The sequence below is a fragment of the Lycium ferocissimum genome, chromosome 1 (genome assembly GCF_029784015.1).
Source record: "Lycium ferocissimum isolate CSIRO_LF1 chromosome 1, AGI_CSIRO_Lferr_CH_V1, whole genome shotgun sequence".
NCBI classification, from domain to species: Eukaryota; Viridiplantae; Streptophyta; class Magnoliopsida; order Solanales; family Solanaceae; genus Lycium; species Lycium ferocissimum.
Genome location: NC_081342.1, coordinates 22,960,799 through 22,978,867, shown reverse-complemented (window position 1 = coordinate 22,978,867; position 18,069 = coordinate 22,960,799). Strand labels below are relative to the sequence as shown.

At 34.3% G+C, this 18,069-nt stretch overlaps 1 protein-coding gene across 3 annotated transcripts; it reads left to right on the top strand.

The window, feature by feature from the left end:
• Positions 1–460: 460 nt before the first annotated feature.
• On the top strand, positions 461–11,629 carry LOC132052545 (putative ABC transporter B family member 8). Of its 3 annotated transcripts, none has more exons than XM_059444136.1 (10): positions 461–612; positions 3,596–3,876; positions 3,976–4,030; positions 4,952–5,130; positions 5,568–6,025; positions 7,696–8,236; positions 8,528–8,707; positions 8,802–10,091; positions 10,312–10,727; positions 11,179–11,629. In XM_059444136.1, exons 2-10 carry the CDS (start codon positions 3,643–3,645, stop codon positions 11,531–11,533), a joined length of 3,708 nt encoding a protein of 1,235 aa, XP_059300119.1. In that variant the 5' UTR covers positions 461–612; positions 3,596–3,642; the 3' UTR covers positions 11,534–11,629. The 3 variants fall into 3 exon arrangements, with proteins under 3 accessions (XP_059300119.1, XP_059300136.1, XP_059300128.1); XM_059444153.1 differs by lacking the exon at positions 461–612 and adding an exon at positions 3,248–3,493; XM_059444145.1 differs by lacking the exon at positions 461–612 and adding an exon at positions 3,248–3,497.
• Positions 11,630–18,069: the final 6,440 nt, after the last annotated feature.

The window sequence follows — 18,069 nt, the reverse complement described above, 5'->3', positions numbered from 1 at the left end:
AATGGATCCCCACCATATGGTTTATAAAAATAATCTTTAGATAAAGATTTAATTTTAACTTAATTTGTTGACTTGAGAAGCGAAGTTGAACCAAATTACAGGTATATAGAAGTGGAAAAGGAAAAAAAAAAAAAAAAAAAAAAAAAGGTCTGTTCAAACAAAAGTATAATTTTTTAAATACAACACGTTTTGTGACGAATGGGAAAATGATTATATGATGTATGATTATAGGTACAAGGAGCCAGAATAGAAACAAAAGAAGTCTTGTTGAAAGTAAAAGTATAAATAATTTAAAGAGAACGCGTTATGTAAAGAATGGGAAATGATTCCATGATCTAAATTTAAGAATTATTTAATTAAGGTTTTACGCAATTTGCTCGTGCTGGATGCCCTATTAATTATTTTTCTGGTGATGTTGCAGCTTTAATTATAGCCATGTGATGAAAATACTCCGAATTTGTATATAAGTACTAGATGCCATGGCCACACTTCTTTTGTTAAATAGACCACCACATATTGTTTGTACATACCAAAGAAGAGATTAATCAAGCTAAAGGATGAAAAGAAGTTTTATTTAGCATCTTGATTGTGGATGAAAGAACGTCCATCGAGGTCAGATTTTCATAACACTTTAGCTTCTTGCACTTCATTTTACTTCCAACATGATTTGGCTTGTGATTTATCTTTACAAATTGTCTTCTATATATAGATGTAATATTCTGTATATTTTATCTTTCTTTCAATCTTGAAAACCAGGATATACATAAGATGGTAAAATTTGAGCCTGGATCACTCATGTGGTTTTACATAATTTTTAGAATAATTAGCCAGAGCCGGTTGAAGGGTAAAGCCAGTGAAGCAAGGATTTTAGTCTCCAGTTTATGGCCCCACCTTTTAATTAGTAATAGGTTTATATACTATTTTTCTAGATGTTGAGTATTAATGTAAAAGTATTACTTATAATTTCTTAATAAAAAATATGTTTGAACAATTTGAAGCGTCTAAAACGTATTTTTGGTTTTCTATTTAGTGGTAAAAATTGAGATGATTGAATGATAAGGGTATGAAAAAAATATTACCTTAACCTTGAAAGTTTATTAAAATATAGTAATAGTCACTATGAGTTTTGATGGTTTAGAATTATTTTTTCGAATTAAAAGTGTTAAGAAAATAGTATAAGTAGAAGATAATACTCTATTCTATGCATTCATTCTTTTCCAAATGCATATATTGCTTACAAAATAATGTTAGTTATCCATGTAACAATTGCCTTTGCGAAACGAAGTTTCCAAAAGTAAAATTGATAAGAGATTAAATAAATTAGCTACTTTATCTATTGAGAAGAATTGTTGGAAAAATTGATTAAAAAATAATTAATAACTTTGCATCTCAAAAAGTTAGGAAAGTAGAATGTTTAAATATGCCATTGAACTTTGGAAATGGCTCAAGTATAACATTCATCAGTAGCTGGGGCAAAATATGTCCATGTTGTTATAAATTGGTCTAAATATGCTCTTATTTACTAGTCGCGGAAGCTTTCCAACACATGACCTTTTTCAAAATAGAAAAGGCTCAAATTTGCTCTTGAACTTTGCAAAATGGTCCAAGATAGACCGTCCGAATGCGAGGTGATTTTTTTTGTGGAATTGAATTTTTGTATGTTCATTGTGTGAATGTCGTCGAGGTAAAGTGGTGGTCCTAACGATGATTTTCGAGTACTGGAGAGAATCAATTGTTATAGTGGTGATTCATTTAGACCAATTATGATAGTTGAAAAATGAAACATGAATAATTTCTCTAAGTTCAGGGACAAATCTGAATATTTGATATGTCCTATTAGCAGTCTAGCACTAAGATAGTAAAACTTCTTTTGATGATCATATTTATAGGCATGTCTACACTTCCAAATTACCCAGCAGATGCCATAAAGGTAGTATGCAAAATCAACTTGTGCACGAGGTTTCTTGGTAAGTCAAAACAATAAATAGATTCATAACAAAAATAAAAACGAATAAAAGATAACATCTGAACTAGAACTAAATATATATTATACTGCTAAGAGTTTTGTGCCATAAATTACAGGAACTGCAAGATTATTATGTGGTTGATGTGCTAATTGAAAACATAGCTCACATTATCCTTTCATTTTAAGGGCTAAAACAAATTCTTGTAGAAAACCAGGTGGTATTCATTTCATGAAGCTTTTGAATGATGAAACTTATCAATTTCTCGAATTACATTTACATACGATAAGACCTCTTAAAATTACCGTACCTATAAAAAAACATAGAAGAAGAAGAAGAAAGAAAAAGGACCTCTGAATTGCCCCTTGTAATCCTAAAAGCCTAATTACGATACTTGTAGAAAAAGAAAAACTTACAAACAATCGCTGTTCCATATGAAAAGACATGCTATTCTATTGAATGAAAACTATCTCATTCAATCCAATTCTCTTCTTCACTTTTGCTATTTTATTACCACTTATATGGCTACTTTTTGGACTGTCAACATCTGCTTCAACTCTAGTTTTTTTTTTTTGTTTTTTTTTTATTTTATTTTTATTTTGTAAAAAAAAAAGAGATGAAATATGCGATACTGACGAGTTGCAATTTGGCTTCACGTATTTGTCCATGGTATGGGTCTATGGGAGTTGGTATTATGTACTCACTTCCCTTCCTTTTTTGCTTGATCTATTTTGACTTGACATTCCCCTTAAAAAAATATTTATTACGGGACTATTTCACTAAATTAATCTTATTAAATAATACTACTACTATTATTCTATTGTGTTACATAATGATAGAGGCAATTTTGAAAGATTTCCTTGATTTGTTAAAATGGACAAGTAAAAAACTCTACTTTTGTATAATGGGACAAATAAAATGGAATGGAGTATGTACTTTTTTATCATACTTATTACTGCAAATTGGATAGCAAACGGACAAAAACAAGGACAATCCATGTTGCAACTTTCTCCAAGATGACCATAAAGCGTTAAGACGCAAACGATAGATATATTGGTTCCTTTTACTAACCTAAAATATAATCAGATCTAAAAAGAAAAAAAATTCAGATCGGTTCTCTCTATTTAATTTTTCGTTAAAATTTTCTTCCTTTTGCAAAGTTAATTATGTATGGCCGGCCTTTCTAGTTAAATAATTGTATTACAACAACAATAGGGTTGGAAAAGAAAAGTGACCAGCCTAGCTATGATAACTACTACCAAACCAAAAGAACAAATAAAGACTGGAAAGAAAGCAAGAAACAATATCATGTACCATTATAAAGCAATAAGGACACTATTAGCCAGAGTCATCTTTTTTGGAACACTTAATAAAGTGTTATGGTGGATTGTGTCATTTTCACAATCACCATTAAAGATTTTCATGCAACAAACAAAACTCTTATATTATTTAAGTAGATTATGAATTGGGAAATCGGGGTCCTTGGAAATCAATTTGTACCACCTTATTATGTATAAATATTGTGATTTGTAAGTGAGTATTCCATTCTGGTCAGAAAGGAGTAAGGGAAACCTAAGGTCTCTTTTCTTAGTTACTAACTTAATAATTTGGTACCTCCTTTGTGCTTGCAGGAACAGACCATTGAGCATTTTTGCTGTTCTTTTAGAAGAGAAAAAGAATGAGTTCTTCATCTGAAAAGGCGTTAGAAAATAAAAACAGAAAGTCAATAGCTATTATTTGCAGATATGCTGATGGAAAAGACATTTTATTGATGTGTCTGGGCACAATTGGAGCCATCGGAGATGGGGTTTCAACAAATTGTTTGTTGGTATACGTTAGCCATCTTTTTAATAGCTTGGGTTATGGTAAGACTCAACAGAACAATGAGAATTTCATGGAAGAAATTGAAAAGGTTAGCCTTTAAAATTTAAAGTTTGAACCCTTTAATGAGTACACCCATTTTCTATTTTCTCTTTGTAATATATTTGCTTTCTGGCAATGTTCTCTACAGTGCAGCTTATATTTTGTACTATTGGGATTGGCAGTCATGGTTGTGGCCTTTATGGGTAAGTTTCAACATACTCCGCTTTTTTGCAGCTTGGTTGCTGCTCCCTCTAGTCCAAATTTATGTGGCACTTTTTGTTTTTTTGAGATTTAAACTATATAAATTTTGATAAGTATTTTCATTATATTGACATAAGAAAAATTGCAACGTATAGTTTTTGAATATCTAAATTTTAATTTTTAAAACATTTAGTTGATCTAATTCAATTTAGTTTTAAAAATTAATCAAAATGACAGGGAATACCGTACATGTTTCGCCAACAACTGTGTCTATTGTTCATTTGTGTAAGATTTAGTAGCTTTCACCAACATCTAATAAGACCTTGAAGGATAAAGTGCGAAGTTCATTCATCAAAAACCCTAAATGAAATTGGTGGCAAATATGTTAATCAACAGATATACTACCAACATGAAATTGGAGAAGATCATCCTTGACCTAAATCAGTGTGACAATATAGCATCTGTGAATATAACTCACTGTTTTAGAGAGGCTAATCAAATAGCTGACTTTCTTGCTAGATTGGCATCCTCTAGTGGAAACAGAACCTTCTACTCCTTTCATCAACAATTCGCCAGAAAGGTTAAAGGTTTAATTCCAACTAGATAAATGACAATTTCCTTCCATGAAAAGAAGATATGAAAAATGCAACTTTTTGTTAGTTAAGAAGCTTCTTGCTTATAGGAAATGATATTGTATAAAAGTTTTTGTGTAGAGTTAGAGGGTTGGTGCATGTCTCCCTCTAACTCTTGTGCTTTTTTGGATGAATGGACATGGTAGGAAGTCAATCCTAACCCCCACACTAGGGGGTCACAACTCTGGTGATGACTTTAAGAAACTTAGAACCCTAGAATCCCCATGAAGAACACAAAGGATATTGTATCCAACATGTACGAAGTGGGTCTGATTTAATTAATATTTCCAGAAGGTTACTGCTGGAGCAAAACGAGCGAGCGGCAAGTGCTAAAAATTCGGTACAAGTATTTGGAAGCCATTCTGAGGCAAGAAGTTGGTTTCTTTGATTCACAAGAAGCTACCACTTCTGAAATCACTAACAGCATTTCAAAAGATACTTCTCTTATCCAAGAAGTTCTTAGTGAAAAGGTATAAACATTTACTCCCTCCATCTCATGTCTACATTTTCTTTTACATGTCCCTTAAGAAACATTAATTAGGAAGGGTTTTTAACTATTTTACTCTTCATTGACATTTGAACAATCATAACATTACCCCATAATTGAGGCGTTTGTAGTCTTCAAGAACAATAACTAGAAGGTGAAATAGGAAAAAAATAATTAATTTTATCTTGAACATCTAAAAACGACAAATAATTTGAGACAACTAATTTTAGAAACCACGACAGATAATTTGAGATGGATGGGGTATTAACCTTGAATCATATATACATATATAAAATTTTCTATTAAAGAAACAGTGACTTTTGGTCAGTCGAAAAACTATTTTGGTAACTTTAAAGTCATAATTTTGCTTTGGTGCAAAAATTATTTCTAACTCTAGCATGTTTTATTTTATATATTCAGGTACCCCTATTTTTGATGCATACAACAGTCTTCATCTCAGGAATTGGATTTTCAGCCTACTTCTCATGGAGGTTGGCTTTAGTTGCCTTACCAACAATAGTTCTCCTCATAATCCCTGGTTTAATCTATGGAAAATATCTACTTTATTTGTCGAAAAAATCCTCGAAGGAATACAGTAAAGCAAATGCTATTGTAGGGCAGGCTCTTAGCTCCATTAAAACAATATATTCATTTACTGCTGAGAAGAGTGTGATTGAAAGGTATTCATTGATTCTTGATGGAACCATAAAGTTGGGAATGAAACAAGGAATTGCAAAAGGACTTGCTGTTGGTAGCACAGGGCTATCCTTTGCAATATGGGCTTTACTTGCTTGGTATGGAAGCCATTTGATTATGCATAGAGGTGAAACTGGTGGCAGAATTTATGCTGCTGGAGTTTCTTTTGTCTTGGGTGGACTGTAAGTGCCTTTTATTTAATTCTTCTAATTCAGTAATTTTTTAATAACGCATGCCCTTACAAGTAACAATTGACTTATTTTTGTTTTTGGTATATCTTGGAAAAAACGGTTGAAGTAAACCTAAAAATTTAAATGTCTAGAGTTCATGCGTTTGATGTTATTCATATTATTAATAGGAAATCTAGGTGCATGAATTTGATGTTTTCAATGTGGGCAAGTTCATTGTATGTGTATGAAACTATTTTGTAGCATTTTGTCTAGAACTATCATTTAGAACCTATAAATACCTCTTTTGTGACCTTATAATGTAAGACTGGAGTTTTTCTAAGAACATAATTGAGCTTAATGTCTCTCTCCCTCTTCTATTCTCTTTGTTTCCTATGATAATATCAAAGGCCGCCTTATATATTTCCAACAATAAAAACGTAGTGACAATAAAAGAAATTAATCCAAAGGCCTAGATTCTTCTCAAAATTGAGTTCTACTCACATTTTCAAATGAATTCAAGAACATATTCGAAAAATACTGACCACTAGTCGAATTAGATTTTGGGTTCCAAATAACTATAATGGCCGAACCTAATAAAATAGCAATTACCATCCAAAAAGTAACAAGTACTTGGCCATATACTTGAAAACCCTCTATTTGCCAATAGAAATGATAACCTACTTCCGCACCGGATACGTGTCATTGGGTACCCCACAGTTTTATACAGCCACAGTTTTATACAGCCTGTACTAGAACTTTCTTTTAGGCTAAGACATTATGAGAAGCCTAGTTAGTTACATAAAATATTGGTATTGGTAATTATAGCTACCAAGCATTGATGTCCATCCGACAATATAATATTACATTAAATGATTTATGAGCACAAGAAAAAGGAAATGGAAAGCTATATTAAACCATGTCAAGTTCTCCAAGCAGGTGTAATTAATTTTGATATGTTATTAAGCGTCATACTTGTCCATTTGAGTATTCGTTGAAATATGAAAATTGGACTGACCAGACTAGAACTAGTTGCTTTTCCCGTCAGATAATCTAAGTAAAATGTCATGACTGATTGGATCAGCATAATTTTGATCTCAATTTGGCTAAAAATGTCTATAAACTGCTTTTAATGTGTCCAAAAGATATATGGCTGCATTTTATCTGCATTTCTCTATTGAGAGACTTATTTGAATTACTCATTCAATATAGATGGAATTTTTAACTTTGATTTTTAATCTAAAAGGTTACAAAGATGAGAATGTTTCATGGAGGACGAGCTATACATATCCCGTGGAATTTGTAAATTCTAATATGCGATCGAATAATAGATGGATTACATGAAATATTAGAAACTATAATTAGGATGTTTTTTGAGTTATTGGTTATAAATTCATACGATTCTGGAAACACCAACTTGTATGTCTCGTATACCTAAAATGAGAATGTTACATAAAAGTCAAATCAGTACGTGAAATGCTTTAAAAGACTGACAAGCTAATTAACGTCTACAGATGCGTATCGGAAAATAAGTTTGATTTGGGCATCTGAAATTTATTTTTAACTAATAAATTCAAGTAGAACCATTAGCTCTGTCAAACAGGAATTTCTTTCACCTTAAAGAGATGAGACATCTTAATTATTTCTCTTTAATTCAATTTTATAGTAGAAAATATTATGTGTAGATCGCTTGGGATGGCTCTGCCTGAGGTGAAATACTTCACAGAAGCTTCTGTTGCTGCCTCAAGAATATTTGATAGGATTGATCGCGTTGCAGAAATTGATAGTGAAGATACAAGAGGAGTCGTGCTAGAAAATATTAGAGGGGAGGTTGAATTCAGGAATGTCAAGTTCACATATCCTTGTCGCCCAGATAGCGTTGTGCTCAAGAACTTCAATCTTAAAATTGAAGCAGGCAAAACAGTGGCCCTTGTTGGTGCAAGTGGAAGTGGAAAATCTACTGCCATTGCGCTGATTCAAAGGTTTTATGATACTAATGCAGGAGCTATATGTATTGATGGTGTAGAAATAAAGTCATTGCAGTTGAAATGGTTGAGAGGAAAAATGGGGTTAGTAAGTCAAGAACATGCACTATTTGGAACATCTATTAAGGAGAATATAATGTTTGGGAAAGTTGATGCAACCATGGATGAAGTTGTCGCTGCAGCAATGACAGCGAATGCTCATAATTTCATCACGCAACTTCCACAAGGATATGAGACCAAGGTCAGTTCACAATTTTGTGACATTATAGTACTAGGTAGATTACTACAACCTATACACTACAAAAAAAAAAAATGGAATTAACTATGAACTTCCTCATTAGTCCGTCGCTAAATTGCTCTTAGCTAAAAGAATTTTATGATAATCCATCGCTAAATAGGATTAGTGACGAATTTTTGTTGTTTAGCTACGGAATTTGTCTGTCACTAATTCCTATTTTTTAGTAGTGATATAACAACAGAAATATATAGATGCTGGTGATGTGATCATACGCTGTTCTAATTGTGAGTACAGATTGGTGAAAGAGGAGCGCTTCTATCAGGTGGTCAAAAGCAGAGAATTGCAATTGCTCGAGCCATCATAAAGAATCCTGTAATTCTTCTGCTTGATGAAGCCACAAGTGCACTTGATTCTGAATCAGAAACACTTGTCCAAAATGCCTTGGATCAAGCCATCCTTGGGAGAACTACACTGGTAATTGATCTTTATTCTCTTATATGCTTTTCAATAATAAGTTGGTCTTCAAAGAATAGTAGAAAAATAATGAGGTCGGTCCCTTGATGATCAGGTTGTTGCCCACAAGCTATCTACAGTCAGAAATGCAGACCTTATTTCAGTAGTAAGTAATGGTTGCATCAGTGAACTAGGGGCACACAATGAGCTTATGGAGAAAAATGAGCAGTATGCAAGACTAGTAAAACTTCAAAGACAATTTAGTTCTATCAATCAAGAACAAATTGCTGAACCTCGTATTTCTTCAGTAACAAGGAGCAGTGCAGGAAGACAAAGCTCAGCAAGATCAAGTCCGGGTGTAATCGGCTCACCTTTGCTCATTGAGGACAGCCCGGCCCAAGCTTCACCTCATCCTACCCCTTCCTTCTCTCGTCTCCTTTCATTAAACTTACCCGAATGGAAGCAAGGAATTATCGGAATCTTATCTGCCATTGCTTTTGGTTCAGTGCAACCTGTCTATGCACTAACCATAGGTGGAATGATTTCAGCTTTTTACGCACAAAGTCATGAGGAAATGCAATCTAGAATCCAGAAATACTGTCTGATTTTCATCATCCTTTGCCTTGTCTCAGTTCTTCTCAATCTATTCCAACATTACAATTTTGCTTACATGGGCGAACATCTGACCAGAAGAATAAGACTGCAAATGCTCGAGAAAATCTTGACCTTTGAAGCAGCCTGGTTCGACGAGGAGCAGAACTCAAGTGGAGCTTTATGTTCTCGATTGAGCAATGAAGCAGCCATGGTGAAATCCCTTGTTGCTGATAGAGTTTCACTCTTGGTCCAAAGCACTTCAGCCGTCACTGTTGCTATGGTAATGGGGCTAATTGTGGCTTGGAAACTTGCACTAGTTATGATCGTTGTCCAACCACTCACGATTCTCTGCTTTTACACGAGAAAAGTCTTGCTATCCACTATCACGGGTAAATTCGTTAAGGCACAATATCGTAGTACTCAAATTGCTGTAGAGGCTGTATATAATCATAGGATTGTGACGTCGTTTGGGAGCATACAAAAAGTCCTTGACATATTTGATGAGGCACAAGATGAGCCAAGGAAGGAGGCTAGGAAGAAATCTTGGTTAGCTGGTATTGGTATAGGATCAGCACAAGGTCTAACTTTCATTTGTTGGGCCCTAGATTTTTGGGTTGGTGGAAAGCTGGTTAATGCTGGAGAAATATCAGCTGCTGATGTCTTCAAGACTTTCTTTATATTAGTCAGCACTGGAAAGGTAATAGCTGAAGCTGGAAGCATGACTTCTGATCTCGCCAAGGGCTCAACAGTAATTGCTTCTATCTTTTCCATTCTTGATCGAAAATCACTTATTCAAGGATCCTATCATGAGGTAAGACAATCAATGGCACTCTAAATACTTTTATATGTTGACTTCAATTCATATTCACTACAAAAAAAGGACTTTGTCGCTAAATTGCTCGTAGCTAACGGAATATTTTGATAATCAGTAACTAAATAGGATTAGCGACGATAGATTTGTCTGTCGCTGTAGCTACTTCCTGTTTTTAGTAGTGATTAGTTGAGCTAATATTTTATATTTTACAAATTAGGCAAAGAATAACAGCATCGGGACGAACTTGGAGAAGATGACCGGTCGAATAGAGATGAAAAAGGTTGATTTTGGATATCAAAGTAGGCCTAACAGGCTAGTGTTGCGCGAATTCAGCCTGGAGGTAAAAGCAGGCACTAGCACTGGACTGGTCGGGAAAAGTGGATGTGGAAAATCAACAGTAATTGCCTTGATTCAAAGATTTTACGATGTAGATAAGGGATCACTGAAAATCGATGGGGTAGACATTCGATTACTTGATATAGAATGGTATAGAAGGCACATGGCGCTTGTGAGCCAAGAACCAGTGATATATTCTGGCACCATCCGTGAAAACATTTTGTTTGGCAAACTTGATGCATCAGAATATGAGGTGGTGGAAGCTGCAAGAGCTGCCAATGCACATGAATTTATTTCGTAAGTATGCTTTTAATGATGGAGTAGTAACTAGCAAATGAGTCTATTAAGTTCATCACTGCAAAAGAAAAAAAAAAAAAAAAAAAAAAAAAAAAAAAAAAAAAGAATTAACTACAAACTTCGTCTCTAATCTGTCGCTAAATAAATTGCTCATAGCTAACAAAATTTTGTGATAATCTGTCGCTAAATAAGATTAGCGATGAATTTTGCAGTTTAGCTACAAAATTTATCTGTCGCTATTTTTTTTAGCGAAAATTACAGTCAAATACCATTCGGTGATCTAATTTACAACATATGTACATAGTGTGTGTGTGTATATATGTATAACAAAGTATATACTTAGACCATGTTGGTAAACTAGTTGATTGAAGGGTACATTTACCTGAGTTTCCCTTTTTTTAAATAGTGCTTGTAGAGTATACTAACTAAGCCATGCTTTATGTATACGTAGGTCCCTGAAAAATGGATACGACACAGAATGTGGAGATAGAGGTGTGACAATTTCAGGAGGGCAAAAGCAAAGAATCGCCATTGCTAGGGCGATTATACGGAACCCAACTATACTACTTCTAGACGAAGCAACGAGTGCTCTTGATGTTCAGTCAGAGCAACTTGTGCAGGAAGCATTGGATCAACTAATGGTTCGAAGAACAACAGTGGTTGTGGCTCACCGGCTTAATACCATCAGGAATTTAGACTCCATTGCTTTTGTTTCAGAAGGGAAGGTTTTGGAGAAAGGAACTTATTCACAACTAAAGGAAAAGAGGGGGGCATTTTTCAATCTTGTCAATCTTCAATCCACATAATTATATAGTTAAATTGCCTCGTTATGGAGAGTAAATATGGATAGTGTGTAAGTTCTAAATTTCGGTTATAAATGATAATCGTTGTGCTATCTCAAATGGGAAAAAAGAAATATCAACTCCCACCACTAAAACAAAAATCCGCACTTGACATCTCAATAATAAGAAGTTAGAAAGTAAAGGCATTTAATGCGGGTGTCTATATATATACTAGTTTCTGGACACGTGTTATGCACATGCGTTTCATCAACAATAATAATATAGCCAGTGTATTGCCACATACAGGTGTGTCTCATCAAATAGTACTATAAATGGTATAAATCGATTGATTTGATTGTTGAACGGTAAATGATTAACGAGTTACATTTTGATGTTATTAGGTGCAAACATATAAAAAATGAAAATGAAAAAGTTAAATACCGAATAAGCTGGTTTTCCCTTAACAAAATATGTTTGACGACAACTTTAAAATCCAGAATATATGAAATAGATTTAAGAACCTCGTGATAATCTATCTATATCTATCATATCATATATCATATAATACTAAATGTGGGAAGCTCCAAAGTGCAAAGCTGAAATACCAAAATGCCCCTCAAAAGTTGAATGACAATGTCACACTTCAAAAATAAATTGCTCCTTCAATATTAATTACAAATTGTAAAAGTATTCCATTTTAATTAAAAATTGAGTCTCGTCCACTACTCATGAAATTATGATTACACAAAATAGGATGCACGGTATATCCGGTCTACTTTGGTTTTATGATGTCTTTTTTGTATTCCGTACTAAATTCACTGTTTGTTTTTGGTTGGATGATTCTTCATAAATTCTTAATTAATTTGTACATTCGTGGACAACCTGTTAAACTTTTAAGTGATATTAATAAACTTATTTCTCACCCTTTTTTATATATCCAGAAAATCAGCAAGGAAACATAAAATTTTATATATAATGCATGAAGCACTTTGGGGACTTATGAAATCTTTTTGTATTCCCACCAAATTCATCTAATGTTCATTTGGTTAGAAAAATTGTTCGTGACTTCTCGAACCAGTGTTCCACCAGGAAGATCACCAAGTTGATGCAGTTCCTTTCTTTTTTTCACTTTTTTTGACAAAATTATGATCTCCTTAATAAGATCGGCAATTCGACATGTTCTTCACTTCATTTTGCTTATTAGTTCACATGTTTACCCAAAAAAATTTATGTGCACTTACATAAAATTATTTTTTAATTTTGTTGTTATACTTTCTATATATACACTAGAATTTTTATACTAATATCTTGAACTGTTTATGCAGGTTGTGAGAAAAATAACAAATGCAATTCCTAAAGGGTACAATTTAAATTCTGGTAAAATTTTAGTATTTTATATATTAATTCCATTAGAAGTCAAATAATTTGATGAACACGGGTTCTTGAGACAGGGCAATGGTCAGCGGCCCCTAAAAGAAGTAAAATGATATTTTATTTATTATATGTAAATGATTTTTTTTTTTTTTTGAATATTTGATTTGGCTTTGGTTACATTGAATTGAATATGTAGTAATATTACAATTTCTTCTTTCTTATATAAATATAAACATGGACTATGGCTTTGGTATTGTTTGATTTTCAGTGCTCATGGTTCAAAAGTTTTACCAAGTGCTTTAAGAAGTAATATATAGAGTATTTCTTTTGATACTGATATTAAACAAACGAAAAAGAGTAGGGTATTTTGAATTCATTCGTTCTTTAGGTTGTATGAGAGGTTTAATTAGTTCTTGAAAAATATATAATTAATTAAGTATATCAATATTCGCCTATCACACTTTTTGAATTTGACAATTTTTTCCTTTTCATTCTAATGATTCAATCTACCTCTGTTCTACTTTTGAAAATTATAATCCGAAAACAGTTATAATCCGCATATAGTATTACAAACATGTTCTTTATGTCCCAAAAGGAGGATTGGATTCATATGATAGTCAACACTTTAGCTATGAATTGAGAAATATCATATTTATTTTTACGCGAAATATATATTTATCTCAAAAGACCCTATCAAAACAATTCTTTATACGCTAAGGAAATATTACTGAAAATCCGGTATGATGTTATGATACTTCAGTTGAGATTATGATGCTTGATTTATATATTATTCTACACTTTGTAGAAAGAGTCAGAGTCGAATTATAACTTCAACAGCAGTTTAAAAGTATGATTACTAACCTGCCCATTAATTTTAAGTTTGATACTGTGTTGATATATAGGAATCAGTGTTTTAAGAGGCGGGGGAGTGAGGCAAGACGTTTTATGCAGCACGGGGCAAGGCGTAAGTCCCATGGATCTACGGGGCATATGTCTCATGTATCTTCAATTTTATAATTTTATTACTAAAAAATAAGCAAAAGAAAAGTTTTCATTAAAATTCTGCTAATAAATTCAAATAAATCACCAATAATATAAAAGGAATTATTATAAATATCATTAGGCAACAACACAAAAATGATAATAGCCTAGATGATGAGTTATAGCATTTCATATTTTTGATGATTTGACAAACAGACCAAGGACCAGGTCCTCCATCAGGTCCCATGGGTATGCATAGGTACTTAACAAAGTTAAGCCGGTGACAAACTCTTTCTTGTTCAGTAGAATCGCAAGAAGACACGGCTGTATGTATGCTAGAAACTAAAAGCCCTTGAAAAGTCATCATCCATGGTCATATGTTTCTCACATGCTTTCTATTTGGTCTCATATATATACAACCTGTTGGGATTATTTGACCTAACACTTGCAAAATCTAAAAGGCTATTATATATTTCTCTCAAGTGTGGCGGCTACCTTTCTCAAGGTGTCCACAAGAACAAGATCTCAACAATCATAGGGACTAGTTCTTGGCACTGAAGACATCTGAAGTCCTTAGGATAGTTCAGTCTTGTTTCATGTTCTTAATTTGTATTCCTACGCTGCTTGTCAAGAAGCATTATAGCAGGACAGATTTCAATATTTGTAACTTTGTTTTCTTGGCTAGAGTTAGTTAAGTATCAGTTAAGTCGTTTCTTGGCTAGAGTTAGTTAAGTATCAGTTAAGTCGTTTCTTGGCTAGAGTTAGTTAAGTATCAGTTAAGTCGTTTGGCTAGAGTTAGTCAAGACTTGGAGCTTTGCAATAAACTTATTGTAAAGGTGCTTACAATGGGTGTGTTGTAAGGGTTAGGGATTAAGAGTTTAATTCCTAGGTTGCAATAGGTTGTAATATGAAGTTGCTTATTTTAGTAAAGTTGGAAATCCCACTGGGGTAGGTCGTGATTTTTAATTCCTTGAGCAAGGAGTTTTCCACATAAAATTACTTGCCTTATTTACTTTATGTTATTATCTGTGAAAACAGTTTAGGGATCTGGTCCCTTAGACTGTTTTGGTAAACTCTCAGGTTGTGAACTAGCAAAGTGTGAATCCATAGGTTCTATCAATTGGTATCAGAGCATGGTCTTTCTAAAAGGGTAATACCTAAAAAGGATCCTCTTATGCCAGTTCACCAAACCTAGAAAAGGGAGAATCTATCACAAGATCACCAAGATTCAATGTAGAATATCATGAATGGTGGAAGGCAAGAGTGCAGAGGGTTATAGAAATGAAGGACAGCGAGCCTATTCAAGATCTTGAGAAAGGAGAGTCAAAGAAAGATGACTCAAAAAGTGACGACCTCTACATGGATTATTTCACTCAAAGATTCCAAGATATGGCTCGAAGAAACAGTGGGATCCCAAAGAAAGGAAGATCCAGCAGGAACTTCAAAGAAAATAATTGTTGCTACAAGTGTGGAAAGCATGAACACCTCTCAAAGGAATGCTCTCCTCATATACAGATTCATTACAAAAATCACACTGAAATAACAGCCGCATGGAACCAGGTCCCTATCAAGAAAGCCAACAGAAGAAATGATGTTGACTGCTTGGTGAAGCAAGCCATGGCTGCCAGAAAAGACTTCTTCAGTAAGTTTGAAGATGACCAAGGTGATACAACTATGATGAGTGTTGATAAGGAACTTGCAGAACCTGAATCTACATTTATACTCAGGGCAAGATCTATTACTGATAATGATGATGAAGAAGTAAAAGAGAAAGACCAGTTTCCTGACGTTTTTTGATACTCAAAAGGATCTGGAAAGCTACTCTCAGAAAAAGTTAATATCTCTTGCAGATCTCTTGATTAATATCTATCATGGCCGAACAGATGTGTTTAAGCAAACTAGAAATAACGAGATGTATCCACAAAGGAATCCAAAGAAACAAGTTAAAGGAGAGACCAGAGAAAATGCCTTGAAAACCAATCAAATGAAGAAGTTAATTAACATTTCTCCTAGACTAAAACAGGAGATCTGTGAGATTCATTTTAAGATTGAGAAAGAACTTGAAGGCCAAAGCAAATCTCATTGCTGAGCTTGAAAAGAATAAGCTACTTTAGGAGAAGGTAAAGCAGAAAAAGACGGATCTTGAGAAGTCATATATCTCTAGACATGGCCTTTTGGTAAAGATACCTCCGTCCGAAATCGATATGATGGGAGAAAAAGCTCTGGTGTTGAAAGAATCAAAGTCTCACACTCTGCTCAAGGAAAATAAATAGAGCTGCTCTTATCATAACCACACTGGTTATCTTGAGACTTGGGACAAAGCAAAGGCTCAGCCTGAACGGAGAAAAAGGGAGTTTTTTTCAAACGAACCAAGAGATATGGGACCCGGTCCCTGGAGAATAAAAGGTAAGCAACAAGGATGTGTGAACAAAGATCAAGGCTATCCATTTTACTGTCACTTGGGACCCAAACGGAATTGGGTTCCTAGCGTGAACGGGTGATCACAATAGAAGGTTGGGGTAAGAGAAGGCAGTGAACATGATTAAGATGTTGACAGTTCTGAGCACATAACTGGAGAAATGGATAATCTCTCACTCAAAGCCTTAAAACACAGGAGTGTGCCAGTGTGTAACATGAGGAAGATGATTTATTCTTCACATGAGCAAAAATGCAAGGCACTCTCCTTGATAGATTGTACACATATGCTAAAAGAATTGAGTTACAAGTGCATGAGTGAGTGTTAACCGAAGGGAGACAAATTAAGCAAGATTCAAATTCTTACACAAATGGATACTCGACTCATCTCAAATCTATAAACAATAATGTTATCAGTGGAAAAAATGGTCCAAATGAAGAAAGAGAATGGTGGCTTGTCCTAAGAAAGGTGCTAAAAGGTACTCACCCTGAGTGAACTGTGGAATGCAAAGCCAAAGATCATGGTTTCTCCATTATTCCAATGAAAGCTGAGCATCAAGTAGTTGATGCTGCACCTGACACTCCTAAGGATGAACAAAGAAGCAGAAGTCATGCCTCAGTATATGTCAATAATAAATCATGTATAGGAGAACCTGGTCCCTTGAATCCCGAAGAACGTATTGAGGATGCTACACAAAAAGAGCCCTTTCTCGATTTGAGAGAAGCAATATGTGGTACCTGGTCCCCATTCTTTTAGACAAGAACAGCAGCTTGAGTTGTGTGGATTTTTTTATTTTTTATTTTTTGCAACAAAGTGGTAGTTCAAGGCTACAATCAAGAAGGAACTCAGGACCTGGTCCTTTACTATTCCTCAAAGGATAACATTGATCTGAGTGGATATGCTGATGCTGACTATATTGGACTCCTGGTAGATAGGAAGAGCACATCTAGATTGTCACATTCTCTAAGCAACTTAAAGATTTCGTGTGCTGACTGACTATGTGTTTAAGCTTGACAAGGCTCTTTATGGTTTAAAGCAGCCTCTCGGGCAGGGAAAGAGGAAGGAATATGTTGAGTGTGCAAGGTTCCAATAAAGTGCAAATAAATCTCAGTTGAAAGCTGCAAAAAGAATCTTGAGGTACTTCAAGAGGATTCAAGACCTGGTCCTCTACTATCCCTCAGGAGGTAATTCTGATTTGGCTGGAGATGCTGATGCTGATTATACTGGATGTTTGGTAGGAAGAGCACTTGAGTGGCACAAGTTTTGGAGACACTCTAGATCTCATAAGTCACAAAAGGAACAGAATTATGTGGCTCTTTCTACTATTGAAGCTGAGTATATGGCTGTTGTCTCTTGGTTGTGCTAAATTGCTATGAATCAAAAAACAACTTGAGGTTTTTGGTGTGCTTATCGACTGTTTGCTGGTGTAATAATACAAAATGCACTTAACGTGGAAAAATCTAGTATAACACAAAAGGACTAAACACATTGATGTTAGACATCATTTCCTGAGGGATAATGTTAAAAAGGGTTAATCTGCTTGAAGTTCTGCTTGACAAATGACCAGGTAGCAGACATTTTCACCGAGGCACAACTGAGCAGGAAGCATTTTGGAAAGAAATCACTTGAAATTGGGCTTGATCAAGCTCATCTAGCTGCTCCTACTCAAGATTCCCTAAATGATTGGTTATGTTAAAAGAAAAGGTACAATGCTAAAAGTTTTTCTTTGACATCTAACTCAGCTCTATACTGTTACTGGTATACATACATGACATCTTTAGGACAAAGA